The following is a 17,470-nucleotide window of genomic DNA, read 5'->3' as shown; positions in this document are numbered from 1 at the left end:
GTGGACGTGGACCATTTGTTCTCCCATTCATTGAGCACTTAACGCTTTACGGTTGATTTAATATCGGCACTAGTTAAAACTCTCGCTCTACGCACTGTCACTATTTACAGCTTCCTTTGCGACCAGGTCTACCTCTTCGTTTCCTTTTATTCCAGTATGTGAGGAGATCCAACAAATCGCAATTTTCTGGTATTGATGGAATTTGATTGCCAAGGAATTTGTGGTGTGAATTTTTTCAAGACTTTTGATTCAGCTAAGGGAATCTGTGAGTATGAGGTGAAAGGGGATGAGGTTGAAGGAGCTTTTAGCATATATTTGGAGGATTGTGTAATGATAGCGATACCTGTAATATCTTGAAATTTCGATGCATCTGCGTAAATATGTACAAAGAAACAAAGAAACTTTTGTTTAGCGTATGGTTGGTGTGATGTTTGTCGAATGAGATGAGATGGGTGATCCTTTTTATTATCCATAGTGGAGGAAGGAAGAAATTCAATTCGCTTAGATATGATCTAATTCTAGTATAGAAAGGTTTGGCGGTTCTGGGTTTATGTGAAAAAAGATTTGGGGATTTCTTGGAGAAACAGTTCGAAGGTAGGATTGGAATGATTAGATTTTACTTTTCCTGCATACGTAAGGCTCAAATATTTTCTTTTTTTTCCTAAGAATGGTTCCTCTGATTCCCAGTAGAGATTTTCCACTGGTGTTGTTTTGAATGCACCTGTTATTAAACGTATAGCTGAATTGTGAAAGCTGTCGAGTTTTTCGTTTTTTTTTTAGGAGCAATTTGTTAGCCTTTGAATATACAATTGATCGATAGTCTAGTTTTAATCGAATAAGTGTTCGGTACAGTGTAAGTAATGTCTGTCGATTTGCCCCTCCCCATTCTTTATCCGTTAAAGTTTTCAAGTTAAGTCGTTTGTTGCAAGCTAGGAGAAGATTTCTAATATGATGATTCCATCTTAATGTGTGGACAAATAGTATACCTAGAAATTTTATCGATGTTTCCGATTTTATGTCTTCATTATATAGTTTCTATACTGGTACGTTTAGTATATTCTTCTGTCTTGCGAAAAGAATATAGTATATAAAGAATATATCGAGTCTTTTTGGTTGAAAAAGTGAAACCAGTTTTTTGAGACCACATATTTTTTCCATTCACAGCAAACAACTGAATCATCTGCGTATCGAGCTTTTACAGGTAAATTTAAGTTTAGTGAGATGTTGATTACGATGATAAAGAGTGTGGGACTTATGATTGATCCTTGAGGTATACCATTTTCTAAATATGTTTTATTGGAGGTGGTGCCATTGGCTTTTACTCTAAATGTTCGATTTCTTAGGAAGTTTTCGATAAAAACCAGGCAGTGACCTTATATATTCAATTCGTATAACTTTTTTATGATGTAATCATACCATGCAGTGTCAAAAGCTCGGTTGATAGCAAAGAAAACAGCTAAAAAGCTGTTTTTTTGGGGCGAATGCCTCATTGATTTCACTCTTCAAGTCTATTATATTATCCAGGGCAGATTTTCACTTTTAGATTACTGTGTTGTTCGCTTCTAGTTTTGTATGGATCGTGATTTCTTCAGCCTGAAGAGAGTTTTCCAATAATATTATTACTCCTCCGCTTGCTATTTCAATATTTATTCGGCTATTGCAGAAGTTGTTGAATTCTCTGAGCGGTTCGTTCTTATTGTATTTGAAATTGGTTTCTTGAAGACAAATAGCTTCAAACTTCTGTTGTGATGATTGTTATTCCATTGTAGAATAGATTTAAAATCCCAGAGGACGAACAGAAATATGGAAAAATCAAATCAAATTATATATATAGTTCAGTTGGTTAATGCTTCTTTGATAGGATTCACTTCCTCTTTCTAAAATGACTATTTCAGGTACCTATGTTTAATTGTAAGTGAGTAAACAGTAACATATCTATTAATGCAGTGAAATAATTGATATAGTTCTTTGTGATACTTATTGGGTCAGATAAAAAGTAGACATTTTTTTTGAAAAAAAGGAGATATCTGATTTAGTCCAATACGAAAGAGATTCTAAGAAATTATTTTTCTGATTGGTTCCATGAGAGTTTCTGTAGAGATATCTAGTTTATTTCTAGGCTTTTTACTCGTTCTGTTTGATTTAAGAAAGGTGGTTTCTTAAGACTCTCTGGTTCGTTTTCATCTGTTTGGGGAGGAAGCATAATTATTTGCGCTTAGCTACGTTGGGTGCTGTTTTACGGAGTTTCTTTTATGTTGGAGGTTATATTTTGGAAATGAGGTGTTATAGGGGCATCTGATGGGATCTCAGTGTGCGCTTGGGAGGTATTGGCTTCGGTATTCTGGGATTGCCGAGAAAGTTGGGTAGGGTTTTGTGGTAGTTATTTGAGGTTCGCCATATGTTTGTAATTTGCTGCAGTATGACCTAGTTTTTTGCATGAAAAACAGTAGGGAATTTTGGGATTCTGTAGCTGGTTTTGAGGAACGATATAGGTGAGAGTGAATTGAGACCTATTTTATTAAGTTCATCAATTAACCTTCCAACTGACGCGCCCCATTTTAGAACGTGGATTGTCACGTATCACCTGTCAGGTGCACCGTTATGTTATATAATCTTAAATGTATATTTTCTATAGATTGTAAGTCGAAAGGTCAAGTACGAATAGCAATACAAATGTATTTATTGCTAAATTTAAAATACAAACAAGTTACACTAAGAAAAAGGAAGAAATCATATTTTACTTTTAAGAAAAACTAAACGCACGAATTCATTGATTTCAAAATAAAGCTAAATTCAAAGTAAGAAAAAATCAATCACATTAAGAACAAATAAAATAAAAATATCTTTTAAAGTGTTCTAACTTTTTAAAGACTGTCCTCATTTTCAAAATTTACTTTACTCATCGATTCGTAGCAGGAAATGCACGTAATGACAACATGCCCTAGACATAAGTATGTACCACATTTTCTACAGCAATACTTAGTGTTTTTTCTTTGCTTGTTCTTTTGGTACGGATTACACAATTTTCTTTTCCTGCTATTTTCGATATTTTCAGGAACCTCGGATGTAGAGGCAGATTCTTTCGGAAGAAATGTGACTTCTGATAGTCTGGTACGCATAGATTGAGGAAGTTGATTATTTGAGGTACGCCGAACCATATGTTCATGCTATTAGATCTTTTGCAAGGTGGCGTAAAAACAATCGTCGATGCTTTAGAACACCACCATTTCCTGTAAATCTGATTTGCGCGTTTATTCCAGCAACGTTTAACATAGAGAAGATCAATTGGCTATTGTATGATAATCTGACTGTATTGATAATCGGTGAAATTAGTCGTTTTACAACATCTGTTGTTTTATTACTCAGTGCAAATGTTGTGGCTGTGCACCTGCATACATCTCCATATTGGATGTATAAAATATTCGTGAGTCAACTAACGCAAAAATTTTTGATCCGTATTTTGCAGGTTTGGATGGCAGATATTGGCGAAATATGCATTTGCCATGAAAGGCTTCTAACTTTTCATCTATTACAACATTCTCACCGACGGAATAGGACTTTCTACAATTCTCATTAAATTTCTCGAACATCTCTCTTACAGGGCAAAGCCTATCGAGCTGTTTTCGTTCTGCTCCAGTTTGTTTGTGGTCGAATCTAAGGCATCTCATCATAAATCTAAATCGGGATAAGCTCATTGTTAGCCTAAAAATCTCAATACCATCCCCATTCGATTCCTAAAAAGCCTCAAGGCTTAATCGGGAATTTCTATACACACCGGATAAATATAATAGACAAATAAATGCCTTGATCTCAATTAGGTCTATCTGACGGGCACGTCGACTCATAGCATATTCCGGTGCTATAAGTTTAATGCATTGATTGGTGTACTCAACTATTTGATTTAATATTGCATCATTCATTAGGCAATGCCAGTTATCAATAATTGTTTTTGCATGTTTGGCGGCCACTATTACTATATTAGATGAACTAATAGATTTTGTTTCCCCGACTTTCTTCTTGTGGAAAATGGTATTTTTATCCAAGCCATGGAGTCAACTACTTTACCTTTTTTTCGCCGACTAACTATGTCATTATCATTGTGTGACTCTTCAGAGTCACATTCTGCATCACTTTGGTCAGTATCTGAATTTTCCTCAATCTGGTCTTCCTCTTCAATATCAGACCCGTCTGATTCCGTAAACTGGTCGTAGCTCTCCTGTAATTCACTATCAAAGAGTATTTGATGCAGCTTTGCGATATTATTCTCATTTTCCAAATTGAAAATCTCTTTCTTGGAACTCATGTTGAGTTTAAAACAAAATTATAACAATTATAGTAGCGCGCACCTCACAGGTGACGGAAGTTTTTGGTATAAATAACAAATTATGACAACTAAAAATCGACAGGCAGTTTCAATAGTAAAAAACAATAAAATTAAGAAACGCAAAATAAGGATATAATAAAAGTAAAAAACTTACGTTGATTGTCGCGGTCACCTGTTGGGTGTTTTTCGTTGACTGACAAAAATGTATTTATCATATAATTGCAACTCAATCACTGTTCGATAGACCGTAGAAAGTTAGGAGTATAGTGAAAAGCTCGTCCTCACCACTTTCACTCATTTGCTTTAACACATGATTATATGAAGGTTAAAAGTGAGTTTGGTATGGTGGGCTATACTTTCGAATGGTGTTTTCGGGCTTGAATTGGAATGTGGTTAATATTAATCATCCCTTCATGACAGGGCATAAAAAGTTCTACAATATTTTCATTTGCGAGGTAGATGCATATTCTATTGTTTGACAGCCTTGGTGTGAATAGAATATTTTTTGGATCGATTAGCTCTCCAAATGGTATCATGTAATCTTGAATTTTCAAATTATCAACAACTGGAAAAACGATTGCTTGATCTTTTGTAGGAAATTGTGGTTGATTAAGTGCAGAGGAGTATGTTTTTGTAGGATTTGCTTTTGTAGTCAGGAGTCCTAACATGTGTTATTGACATTATTAATTTTAATAATATATTCGCTTTGATTAGACAGTACGGACCTGTATTGGCACAGGCCACTTCATATCAAAGCGATACGATCTAGTTTTAGCGAATTCTTCTTCCAAACCGGTGTAATATGTAGCACTGATAACTTTAATGATAGCACTGTGTGTAACAAAATTCACTGTTTTGGTACAAATATATGAAATTCTACGTAATACGTCTGTGTTTAAAATAGGACTTCCAAAAGTTTCTAAAGATTGTTTTTATAGGAACTGACACTTTCACTGTTAAAACTACAGTTGCCAAAACCGGACCCTTTCACTAGTTTTGTTCGCTCCAAATTTCTTATTTCATGAGTTTTTCGATTGATTGATACTTGAGGAAAAACAAAACATTTCTTTGATCGAAGATGAACAATCAATATTTCATAAATACGTACAGCACTCATACCTTATTAAGGAATGAAAAATAATGTTTACTCTCCGTATAAAATTCGGTAAACATCTAACAAACCGGCAGTCCATGTGGACTCATCATCTCCACGGTTTACCAATGAAAATATCGAATCGTAAACATGAATGAATTTCCATTGGGCGAAGTTGTATGTACACAATTTCTTCGAAATACTAAAAAGTCTGCTATAAGTATTGGCGTAGCTTGGTGAGATTAATTTAATTCATAAATTTCTCTAAATAGATAGAAATATGGCGTTCTTTAGACTAGGTATCAATTTAATAATAAAAATTAAGATATATAAACATAGCAAGTGAAATATAATCGAATGTTCAAAAAAGGAAAATATTCAGCAATTTGATAATGCAATCATAATAAGAATTAACTGGAGTAAATGAATTTCCCATGAGTTTTTTAGGTGTTTAACTAACTTGTATTTTTTAATTTTTTCCAAAATAGCTCTTTTTTCGATGTTTTGCGCTATTATCCTGCCCTTAATTAGTTGTAATGATTAGAAATGAATTGCTGAATAATATTTTTTGTCATTACGTCTTCTATATCTGATTTGCAGTTTTCTATTTTCTGGAAATTTTGAATTTTTCCGATTTTCTACCATTTCCACAATTTCAAAGGTTAGCAACTAATTTGTAACAAACTTGCATTCACTTTATATAAGGAAAATTTATGTGACAATGCCAAATTTATTGTAAGCTTGTATCGTCTTTTTTTGAAATCAAATTCAAATTTTTCTGTAACATATTAGAAATAAATTTTGAAATTTTCTAAATCTGATTCCGCTATCTTGACAATGATAACTTAATAGACAAAGAGTTTCACTATATAAATCATAACCTAACCTAACCATATTCTTAAACTGATTAGTGTCGATCCATGGTAGATCAACTATTAATTGCTAATTTTTGACGATAATTATCCAAATGTTCGAAACTTGACTCCTTCGAAAATGAGAAGTTCAAAATAATATTTTGGAGTAGATAAAAGTATTCATTTTACAGAAGTTTTTAATTTGTATCACATTTTCAAAATTGATCATTCAAAATTAGTCTAAATGACAAATTCATAGATCGGTGCTAATAATTTCTCCGTACTATAGGAAAGTTTTAGGTTTAGGTTATATTACGAGAAATGTTTAGTTTAGGAAATGTGGTGGCGGTTTAATTTTTTTCATAAATTTCGATAATGGATTCTGCTTGTTACAATATACCTATCCAACTAACCACAGTTTGGCTTTAAGCTGCTTTGATTATATATAATGTTCTATTTCATTAACTATCTTTGTCAACCAGTTTATGAAAGATTTTGTTATGGGAATGTGTACTCTTTTCAAAGTATATTACGAGCTTTGGAGAAAATTGTGTTGTTTGGAAGTTTTGTATAAATTATTAAATTAATGTGGTTCAAAATACAATACTTAAAATGATACTTGGCATTAATTATGTCATTTGATTATTGTATTTTGAACCGCATGGATTTAATAATTGGAACCAAATTTCAAAAAACCCAACTATTGCTTAGATCTGGAAACATTCAATCCACTCTGAAGCTGATCTCGTAAAGACAATGTTTTGAAAGAGGTGATGAAAATCGCTGTTTGCTGATCTTTTGTTTGGCAGTTGTTTGATGTGTTTTATGCGGAAGCCATCTGGATCATATCTTCCTAACACTCAAATATAAATGCAAGATCAATTGTATTGTAGTCTACAATATCCTAAGTGACGCCTCTATCTGTCTATAACTCACATGCTGATCATTTTTAATCATGTTGCGCATAGCATCGATGTCTTTCGGAATAACAATCGATTTTATCGACTTTCTGGACATTTATCACTGACGGACGCACGACCATGACAAAATTCTGCATCCAATTGCGGGTTTCCAGAAGTTGTGGTGCTTGATTACCAAAAGATGCACAAAGCTATTCTCTTAATTGTTTTTTAGTGAGGTCTTTTTAAATTCATAAGAAATCATCCAATGTAAGCATTCACTGACGATTTCAAATTTTCCTCAAAACTGCTTCTTTTCAAATTGCCATTTAATTAACTTTCCATTTACAATGAAAATATACGTTTCGCACTTTGAAACGACATCGTTAATTAACATAAACCGAGTAAACTCTACAAGTAGATGACAATAGTTTTAGAAAATGCATTGATATTGACAATCTTTAGAAAAAATAGAAGAAAAATACGAAGCATTGGAGAGCTGAATTTTAACTGTACTTATTCTTAGAGAGATCAGAAAGAAGGGTAAATATTTAAGAATGGTGGTAGCCCCATGAAAAAATTTTCCTGCGCTCTCCAAAATGGCTATAAATTTATTTAGCTCACTTCCGAACCAATCAAAGGATTATTTGATACAACCGATAATGACTAAAATATGAACATCAGTACATCAGATGATGTAATAAAAACCTCATTATATTTAAATTCATGGTCATCTTGTATATAACGTGTATAGTTAACTTGATGGATTAAGAATAAATTATTCATGTTAATAAGAATATAATGTAGACATTAAATCATTTGTATTATACATTACCACATTTTCTTGTGGTTTGTGAATTATTAGAATTATTAGAATAACGCTAATCGTTGAGACTAATCGAAAAACTAGTAACGATTTCGAACTGACCTTATCAGTAAGAAAAAAAAAGATTGCTACCCGAATTTCCGAATCCTTCAAGTGGTCCTATTTTAACATTTATTTCTGTCGTTCATAATAACTGTACTTTATATCGTATACATCAAAACAGAGCAACACGTATTGCTTCTGTCAAACGTAAATTTGATAATAAACTAAATGCTTCTACAGAAATACCAGCTTTGATTGACTGTTGTTTATTAGTCTGATTAATTTATGACACGTTATGTCATTAATCTAACTCTGATTTGGTACAATTTTTGAAGAATCAACATATCACATTTTCCAATAATTAACATTATGAAAAACCACCTTGCCCCATACTATGGGATATGAAGATGAAATAAAATTGGGATATGATGGAGAATTTTAGTCGTTCTCATAAAACAAACAAATAGGTTTTTCCTCCAGATCTTCATCGTCCACGCCAGTACAAGCGTTATGAACCCAACGCTCACAGAGCTGGCAGCCTACCCAAGATTCTGACGATGTCAAACAATTGTTGTTCACATAATTACAATATAAGCGAATAGCATCAATGAAAACTTCACCCTTTTCCTTCACTTTCTTAACATATTTATCTAGACTGAGACACTACTTTATCTACAGATATTTTCATAGAATCTATCGACCGATCTCCTCTTTTCTTTTTTTCTTGTAATTACGTACCATGATTTTACCTGAAAATTAATAAATCAATGTTTTCTATTAAGAAAATTATCTGAACTCAGAGCAACAACCCTATTTTGCCCCAATTCCCAATCATACTCCACACCCAAAACCCCATCTTGCTTCATAAGGTCACTCTGAACAAAAGAAAATCTAACTAAGTATTTAACGGATTCTTACAAACAACATAACGTAAGAAAATAAACAACACTAGTAACCAAAGATAAAAAAAGATAAAAGATAAATAAAAAAAGATAAGATAAATTCATTTTTTTCATTCCTGTTAAATTTCAGTAGCATCTTTTTATACAGAAAATCAACTTTTATCAATATCTGAAGATACTAATAAAATATTAAACAACGGTAAATCGCAACTAAAGTCACAATTGAACAGATTTCAAACATTTCTTGAAAAAACTTGATTGTAATAAATCAAAGTTCAATTAACTATCAGTTAGATTAAAAACAATTAAACTGATACTGGATACTTTCATAGAATAACATATTAAATCTATTAAAATCACAGGTGAAAACATTAATATAGACTTATAAAATGAGTTTGCACAGTTTGAGAATTATTTTGAAATTTTTTTATATGCAGTAATAATAGACAATGAGCATTCACATGAAATTGGTATTTCAAACTCTAAAAATGCAAATAAAACACCAAACAATTCAAGCAAAATTAACTTGTGGGTTATTGATCTGTCTAAACTTAATCCATAATGATATAAATCAAATAATTTTCAAAAATTTTATTTCCTGAAATCATATTTGAAAAATAAAGAGAAAGCGGTTATTTCATCTTTGGAGGTCACCAATGACAATTATGTTACAGCCTGTAATATTTTAAAGGAATGTTTTCAAAATGACAACTAGTAGTATACAATCATATTCGCGCGTTATTCGAATTACCAGTAGTTTAGAAAGAATCATTCTCTCAGTTAAGAAAATTAATTAATGTAGATAACAAAATATTAAAATCATTGAACCAAACTGTAAATCAGTGGAATTCACTTTTGATATTTTTATTATTATCTAATTTAGGCAGTAATACAAAACGTCAATGGTAATTGATTATTGATAAAAAAGTATTACCAACTGGTGATCATTTTCTAAAATTTCTACCTCAGAGTTGTGTGCTTTCAGAAATTTTATATACAAGAGAAAGAGAATAATTCTGTAAGTTCTACCAAATAAAATCAAAGAATCATTAATTCCTAAACCAAACAAATAAAAGCGGAGAATTTAATTATTATAACGATGCCCATTTATTATTTTATTGTTTGGAAAGTCTGGAAATTAGCATCAAGCACGTGCTTTACTTGACTCAGGTTCGCAATAAAATTCTATAACCAATGAATTGAGTGAAAAAATAAAATTGCGCAAACATGAAATACATTTGCCGATTCGTAAAAATAATCAAATTCACAAAATTGTTAAATGTCATTTCTATCACGTTTCAAACATAATACACTTATTAAACAAATTAAAGTTTTGAAACCAATAATAACAATGTCAGGATTGGACTATACTTTGAAAATACTTATTGAAAATAAACCAATTCATAAAAATAGTAAAATATTAGCTTGAAATTTGTTTCTAGAAAATGGAATTGAGACAGTGGATAAACAAAATTTGTGTTTTATCGGTGGAATTTGAGTTTGTTGAAGCGCGGCCGATATATGTTATGAAATCGTACTTTTGAACAGAAAACGCACACATTCTGGCAACATCAAGGACAAGGGTATTATGGTTCGAACAAAAAAACAAGTCTAGCTTTTTTATCGACAACCAAAGACAGCATTTTTATTTTATATTAGTTTAGTTGTAAACAGGATAAATTCATTGTTTAATTCAAAGATCATATTAAATTAAAACACACATCATCAGCTCAACAACAATCGAAATTTGAAACAACACATTTAAAGCAACAGCACGCTTCTGGATAGACAAGATAGTGTAGAGGTTAAATTGTATCACTCAATATACACTTGTTTGTGTGTAGGTGAATAGGAGAAGGTATTGCCTCAGACTAGGCTATTAGCCACAGACATTTTTTTAACTAATTCATGTGCAAAATTTAAAGCTCTATTCTTGTTTCCTTAATGTTTATTATAGAATCTAAAAAAGCTTTATTTGAGCTTGTCTGAAGTGAGCTAATATTTATTGAAAGAGGAAAGTTACGATCAATCAACGAAATGTATAGATTAGATATAGCCCATTCATTTTTCTTCAACTGCAGAAAAATATGATTAGTATCGCCCATCCATACGTTGTCGCAGCTGCAAAATGGTGACCGTAAAATACCCATATAAAGATGCACCGAAAAACAACCATGATTTAATTTTAGTAGCGTTATTGTTGCTGAGTATTTTTTACTATCATCGAAATTTGTTATATGTGGAATGCTATTTGGTAGATTTGGGGGAAGCTGGACATAAAGATTTTCTGATGTTTTGCTTAGTTTATTAGAGGCTTGTGTCTATCTGATTTTAATGGATTTCTTATGATTGCTAATCACATCAGCATGACTTTTCTAGTTTGCAAGCTTCTTTTGCCACTTGATCTACCATCTCGTTACCCATAATTCCGCTCTGACCTTTTACCCATATGAGAATGATTTGTTTATTATCAATGTTTAATTGGTATAATAAGTTTTTTATTTCGAAGATAAGTTCCTGATTATAAATGTGTGATGGAGACGCTTCGCTAAGGATTGGTATTTATAAAGGCTTCTGCCAAAGAAGGAGATGATTTCATTCTCCAGTAGGGTGTTGTGAGATTACAAATCTTGATGAAGGCAATTTCTTGAATCATTTCCGTATGAAACTATCTATATTTAGTTATTTGTTTCTCGGCTCAATATTGTCCACGAATATTTAATAGTGGTTCTTGTATTTCTGCCAAAACTGCTTGGTTAGGAGATGACATCATATGCCCTATACAAATTATCAATACTTCATATGGAATACGGTCAATCCTTAAAATATTTGTTTTAGATGTTGCCCCATATAATTTCCACCCATAGTCTAATATGGAACGAATATAAGCCTTATAGAATGTATATGCAAAGCTCGCATCTACTCCCCATTTCCTTTTGGAAACTACTTTTAGCAGATTCATAACTTTTTCGCATTTTTTTTCAAATATAATTGATGTGGTTCGTCCATAGTAATTTTTTATATAAGACAATGCCTAGATATTTGAATTCGTTGAAGAATGGAATCCTGAAATCAGCCAGTAAAGAAGCTCTAGGAGTCCTAACTTGATGTCAAGTGAAACATGCCAAGACAGTCTTATCCTGGGAAACACTGAATCCCATATCTTTGAATCAAGTTATTAATAGCTATGTACGTTCTCTCAGTGCTTAGACATTCCTCATAAGAATCATGGATGAAGCAAAAACATAGATCGTCCGCGTATTAAATCATATTAAATTTGCTATCTACTAACCTGTTCTGATCTGCAGTGTAAATGTTGATTATGGTAGGGCTCAGAATAGATTGCTGAGGTAAGCCGTTATATGCTGTATGTGGACCATGTAATACGTTTTTATGATCTCGTAAAAATATTTTTCTGTTATAAAACAGATTTATAATATTGGCACAAACCGTTCTATTAATTCAAATGTTCTCCATTTTATTGGTTAATATATTTAGATCCACATCATATGCCCCTGTTAAATCTACTAACAAAGTGTGTATTGATTTTTGGATGTATGTGAAACTAAATGAGTTATGGTATGCTATGCTTGGTAATAGAGACCTACTCTACATAAAATGTTCCAATCAAATTTTTATTAACCTTTCAAATGTTTTTGTGATACAAGATAACAACGAGATGGGGCGAAATGATGATGATAATCCAGGGTCTTTATTAGGTTTTAATATAAGACAAAATACAATGTTTTTAAAGCAATCAAAGTACTACAAACCATCTAAACCGGGAGAGTGTTAAGATATTTTCAATTTCTAAATCCAGTTCTTGGATAGGAAAAGAAGCTAGCAATTCGTCTTCATATTTTTCTTTATAATTCATGTATTCATCCCTATAAAGATATAAAAGGCACTGTTTCTGTAATAGGAAATATTGGGGACAATTTGCGTTTTTTAGGAAAGGGTGTATAAGATTTGGTAACAGTTTTTTTAAGGCTTCTGGAGAACTTTGGAAGATTGGAATTAGGTAAGGGAGTAAAATTATTAGTGTTTTTTAATATCACGAATCGGTTATTTGTAATAATTTTAGCAAACGCCCGGTTGATATTTAAATGTTTTCTACTTTCCTGAACGATACATTTTCTGTGCCATGGTCATGGCCACGTTCCGACATAAAGAAGGGTGATCTTTTATTTTACGATATATACAAATATTTTCAGCTTCACATTCTTCCTCTCTATTATTGGTATCAGTGCATTTTTCACATCGACCCTTTTTAGATTTGCACTGTCTGGCCAAGTGGCCATATCGAAAGCAATTGAAACTAGGCTAAATGTAGAGCTCTACTTGGAAGTTACATAAGTTGATCTGTACATTTTGCAGGATTTCATTACCCAAAAACTGTGCGTTAATCATTTGTCATTTAACTAGACATGTATTTTCATCTGAGTCTGTTATTTTTCTTTTTATCCGTTGTACTCCTACTACTTTTTTATTGGAAATAATAGTAGATATTCTTTATCAAAGCACGTGTCTACCATTCTTATGAGACCTTTTTTATGTGTATATAATCTAGGAGTATATGCTATAAGATTATTTTTTTGTATTATCGAGTGATTAACAAAGGAGACAGGAGAAAGAAACAGGAAAGCTGTTTCTAATGTTTTTAAAATAAATTTTACCCGGTTTATTCCTACTAATTTGATACCCTCAACCTCTTTTTTCAAAGCGTTTCCCATAAGAAGATAATGGACTATTTTAATAGGAAATAATTTACCTATGTTTTTTCTATATGTTACACAAAAACAAAATAAGGATCTATGACGATTTTTTAACTCTATAACATAAAATGTTTCCTATTTTTTAGCCTGTTCCTTAATAATACCAGATTCTTTTTCCTCCCATATTCGACTAATTGCACGTTTTTCAATCGAACTATTTCTGATTTAAATATAATATCAAAAATATTAATAAATAGAAAATATTTATCCAAATGAAATCCGCTTACTGCAAAATCACAAAAACTAGAACACGTCCACTCAAAGAAAACCACTCAAATAATCCACTTGATTAATTTGACATTACATCAGGCTCGTCATGAACAGACACGAACTGACCGATTCTACGTTTTCGACCGTTCAGAAGACCTTGGATGCCTAGATATAGATTTTCTACGCGCCACAGTCACCGAATTACAGTTATTGTAAAACTCACGTACGTACAACGTTCCAGAGAAATGCTCCATAGTGACTAAATTCCCAAGAGGCAGACTACAGATAGACATACCTCCCGCGTACTTCTTGCGTTCACGCAATAAGCGATACAAAAGTAAACTTTTTATTGTCTTCTAACACTTTGTAAAAAAAGTGGATAAAAAGCTGGTAAGAAGAGAAGTGAGAGTAGAGAGGAGGTGTAAGAAGCATGAAAGGATACAAAAATAGGAAAAGATAACACATATATTTTGTGCGAACCTGCGAACTAGCTGCTGATTTATGTTTAAATAGATATTTTCTCTTAATTTTGATTTCACTCTATGAAAGATGTTTATTCATACTTACTTTTCTTTCTATCCCAAACCCCTCTGTTTTTTAGCATCAAAGTGCTATTATTTTTCTGTATCTCCTTATTTATTATAATTTTACATAAGAGAGGTAGATTCGTTGTATTTTGGGGGAAGAAAATAGGAAAAAAGGAAGATTCTAACCTAAAAAAGAAAAACGGCTCTTTCTAGGTTTGGTAATATATTTTGTATTTTTTTGTTTTTTTCATTCTTTTTTGTTGTTTTTTATTTTTGAGTTTTTTTTTGTCATAATTTAAGAAGAAAGATTTTCCACATCAATAGATGTTTCAAGGATCTTTTAGACATGAAACGATCAAGGTATTCTACTTGTAAAATTATTTGGCTTAAACCGGATTTTGAAAATATGAAACTTGTTCTTAGCTATATATTTCAATACTATTGCACTCCAGTTCAATTTTCTTTCTCTTAAGGAAGAAAAACATAAAGTCTGCTACTCAAAACTTTGAAAATATAATTGAAATGTACTATAAAGTCAATATTTTCCTCATTTCAGGAGCTGGTTTGGCAACGAGTGTAAGTTCCCATGCCTTAGGAGAATGTAGTCCACCTATTTCTCCCATAACTATGTCACACACTACGCCAAGTATATATCCAACGATTAACACAGGAATAGGACAAAACGCATCGTACCATGGTACCACAAATTTATCGGGAGGCTATATACCTTCGAATACAGTTAATGTGGGTGGTTACAATCCTAATGCAACACAATATAATAGTTTGAGTCATCATTACAGTAACAAAAGTGCCATGATGGGTACTACAATGAATAGTCTCACTCAGCATTCTATTGGAATGGGCGGAACGTTGGGGCAGAATAGTGTATTAGGTAAGAAATTGTTTATTTGTTGCTTGAGATATATGTGTTGTATAGTTATAGTAAGTTTCACTCAAATCCCCAATTTTAAAATCGATTAAATTGTTGGGTTTCTATCAAGCGATTAATTTTTTTCTGTGTGAATAGATCAGCTTAATTATCAATTAATATTATAGATATATCAAAATACACACTCGTACAATTCTATATGTATTTGATCATTGACATGACGATTTGAAGACATTATCGAATTGGCACAACTGTTTAAGCATGTTATTCAGTTAGTTCATAGTGCATTTAGTCAATTTATTTCAAGTGTACTGGAAAAATAGGATACCATCTGCTGAAATTATCTTATATATTTTACTTATAATCCATTTATGCTCTCAGTGTTAGATTTCTCTGAAAATTACTCGAGATAATAATTTTCTCCCTCAAATGACGTTAACTGAGCTCCTTAAAAGTTCCATTATGAATGATGTCTGCTTGTGTGTTGACAGATGGTTATTTTAAGTACAATTTGGTCACCAAAAGCCAACAGACCTCATTGAATGTAGTTTTCGTTCAACGTACTCGTTTTTTTTTCAGGTTCTTCTCTGCCTCCAAATCTTTCTTCGATCGGCACCGGTGTTATGGGTACTCTTCCGTCTAATTTAGGACCTTCCATTGTCCCAACCAGCTACACCCAAACCGCCATATCTAACAATACATATGCTAATCCCTTAACGAACATTCCAACTGGTCTACAACAGACCTCTTTCAATAATCCATCATTCAGCAATCCTGTAACTAGTTCACTGACTCAATACACGCTTCCCTACTCTAACCCTATAAATCCAGTTGTGTCGACAAGCTTTGCCAACAATAACGTAACGTTCTCAAATCCTTTGAGTTCTCAGTTCAACAGTTTACCTATTTCTGGAACGTCAATGAATATAAAATTGAAACAGATTGATGACGTCGATATTGGTGAGTATTACTTTTATGTTGATTATTGAAGTTGACATGATGGAGTAATTAAATTTTAGTTTGTGGCTTCATAGTTCATTTGCGAACTGGTTAATCAATAAAAACATAAGCACGTTTTTATGTAGAGCATTTTTAGAGTGTATAAGTTTACCAACAAAAATATTGGGATTGTGTATAATCAATCATCTTCGTTGTAAACTATACATTGTGCAAAAATAAAAAAAATAATTCTATTATTTAGGTTACTGTACATACTTATAAAAAAATTTGCAATACAGAATATGATACCTACTTCCATCTCTCTTAGAACCATCTTATCGACACTATATTCAGCAGTACTTCCACTCGTTGAGCCCCAACCAAACTGAACAAACTTTCCCCTGAAAAATTTAATATTGAAAATTTTTTGTGTTTTTACACTCTTTAAGGGGTGTGGTTTTGAGGAAAAAAATTATTTGAAATAAAAAATGGGAAGAAATGGGACGAAAGATGTTTTTTGTGTGCAGTCCATAGGCCCGCTCTCGGCGTGAGGGAAAGTTTACCCAGAGCCCAGTGCGGTCCTAAGGACCGTAAACAAAAAACATCATATTTTGCACTTTTATTCTAAATAAATATTTTCATTAAATTTCTTCTAAGGTATGTCCAGCTATGTTTTAAATAATTCGAAAATATTCTAATTGAACCAGTTTTTCTTATTTGATTAGAGGAACTCGATCCCTTCCCAATTAGTCAGTTTAGAATGAGAAGAACATATTCAAGGCGCTTCTTAAAATTGTGATTTTGTGCAAATTTCGACGTATCTGAAATATACTTGATCTTATTTAATGTGCCTATGTTGAAATTATTGGTTTATGTTGATCCGGGTAAGTGTAGGGTAATAGTTGAAGATCAAAAATACTGTATCATAACGATTTTTATAACAGTGAAACGTGTGATATTTGTATTGTTACAAAATCAAATTCATATTATTTTGTTATTGCTCGATTTATTCACAATTATTAGAAATAAACCAAATATAAACTGTTCTTAATTTATAATCATCGTAATGTTGAAAAATAGTTCCTGCCATTCAGATGATGTCACTATCATATTTCAAGATGAAAAACACATTTCCATTCACAGGACTAGCAACTGGTAACTATTGTTTTCTGCTAGCACTGCTAGCACCA

General features: G+C 32.2%; 1 protein-coding gene across 7 annotated transcripts in view; it reads left to right on the top strand.

Annotated features, from left to right (window-relative positions):
- The window catches only part of LOC130894767 (peripheral-type benzodiazepine receptor-associated protein 1), a 225,249-nt gene that overhangs the window by 100,292 nt on the left and 107,487 nt on the right, over nucleotides 1-17,470 (top strand). For all 7 annotated transcript variants that reach the window (XM_057801753.1, XM_057801752.1, XM_057801750.1 and 4 more), the window contains exons 4-5: nucleotides 15,009-15,344; nucleotides 15,921-16,301. In XM_057801753.1, the coding sequence (XP_057657736.1) occupies nucleotides 15,009-15,344; nucleotides 15,921-16,301 (717 nt within the window). The remainder of the gene's footprint in view (nucleotides 1-15,008; nucleotides 15,345-15,920; nucleotides 16,302-17,470) is intronic.

Source organism: Diorhabda carinulata, chromosome 6 (assembly GCF_026250575.1).
Source record: "Diorhabda carinulata isolate Delta chromosome 6, icDioCari1.1, whole genome shotgun sequence".
In the NCBI taxonomy this organism is placed as follows: Eukaryota; Metazoa; Arthropoda; class Insecta; order Coleoptera; family Chrysomelidae; genus Diorhabda; species Diorhabda carinulata.
The sequence above is the reverse complement of the archived record's forward strand: the minus strand, read 5'-3'. Positions and strand labels throughout refer to the sequence as shown.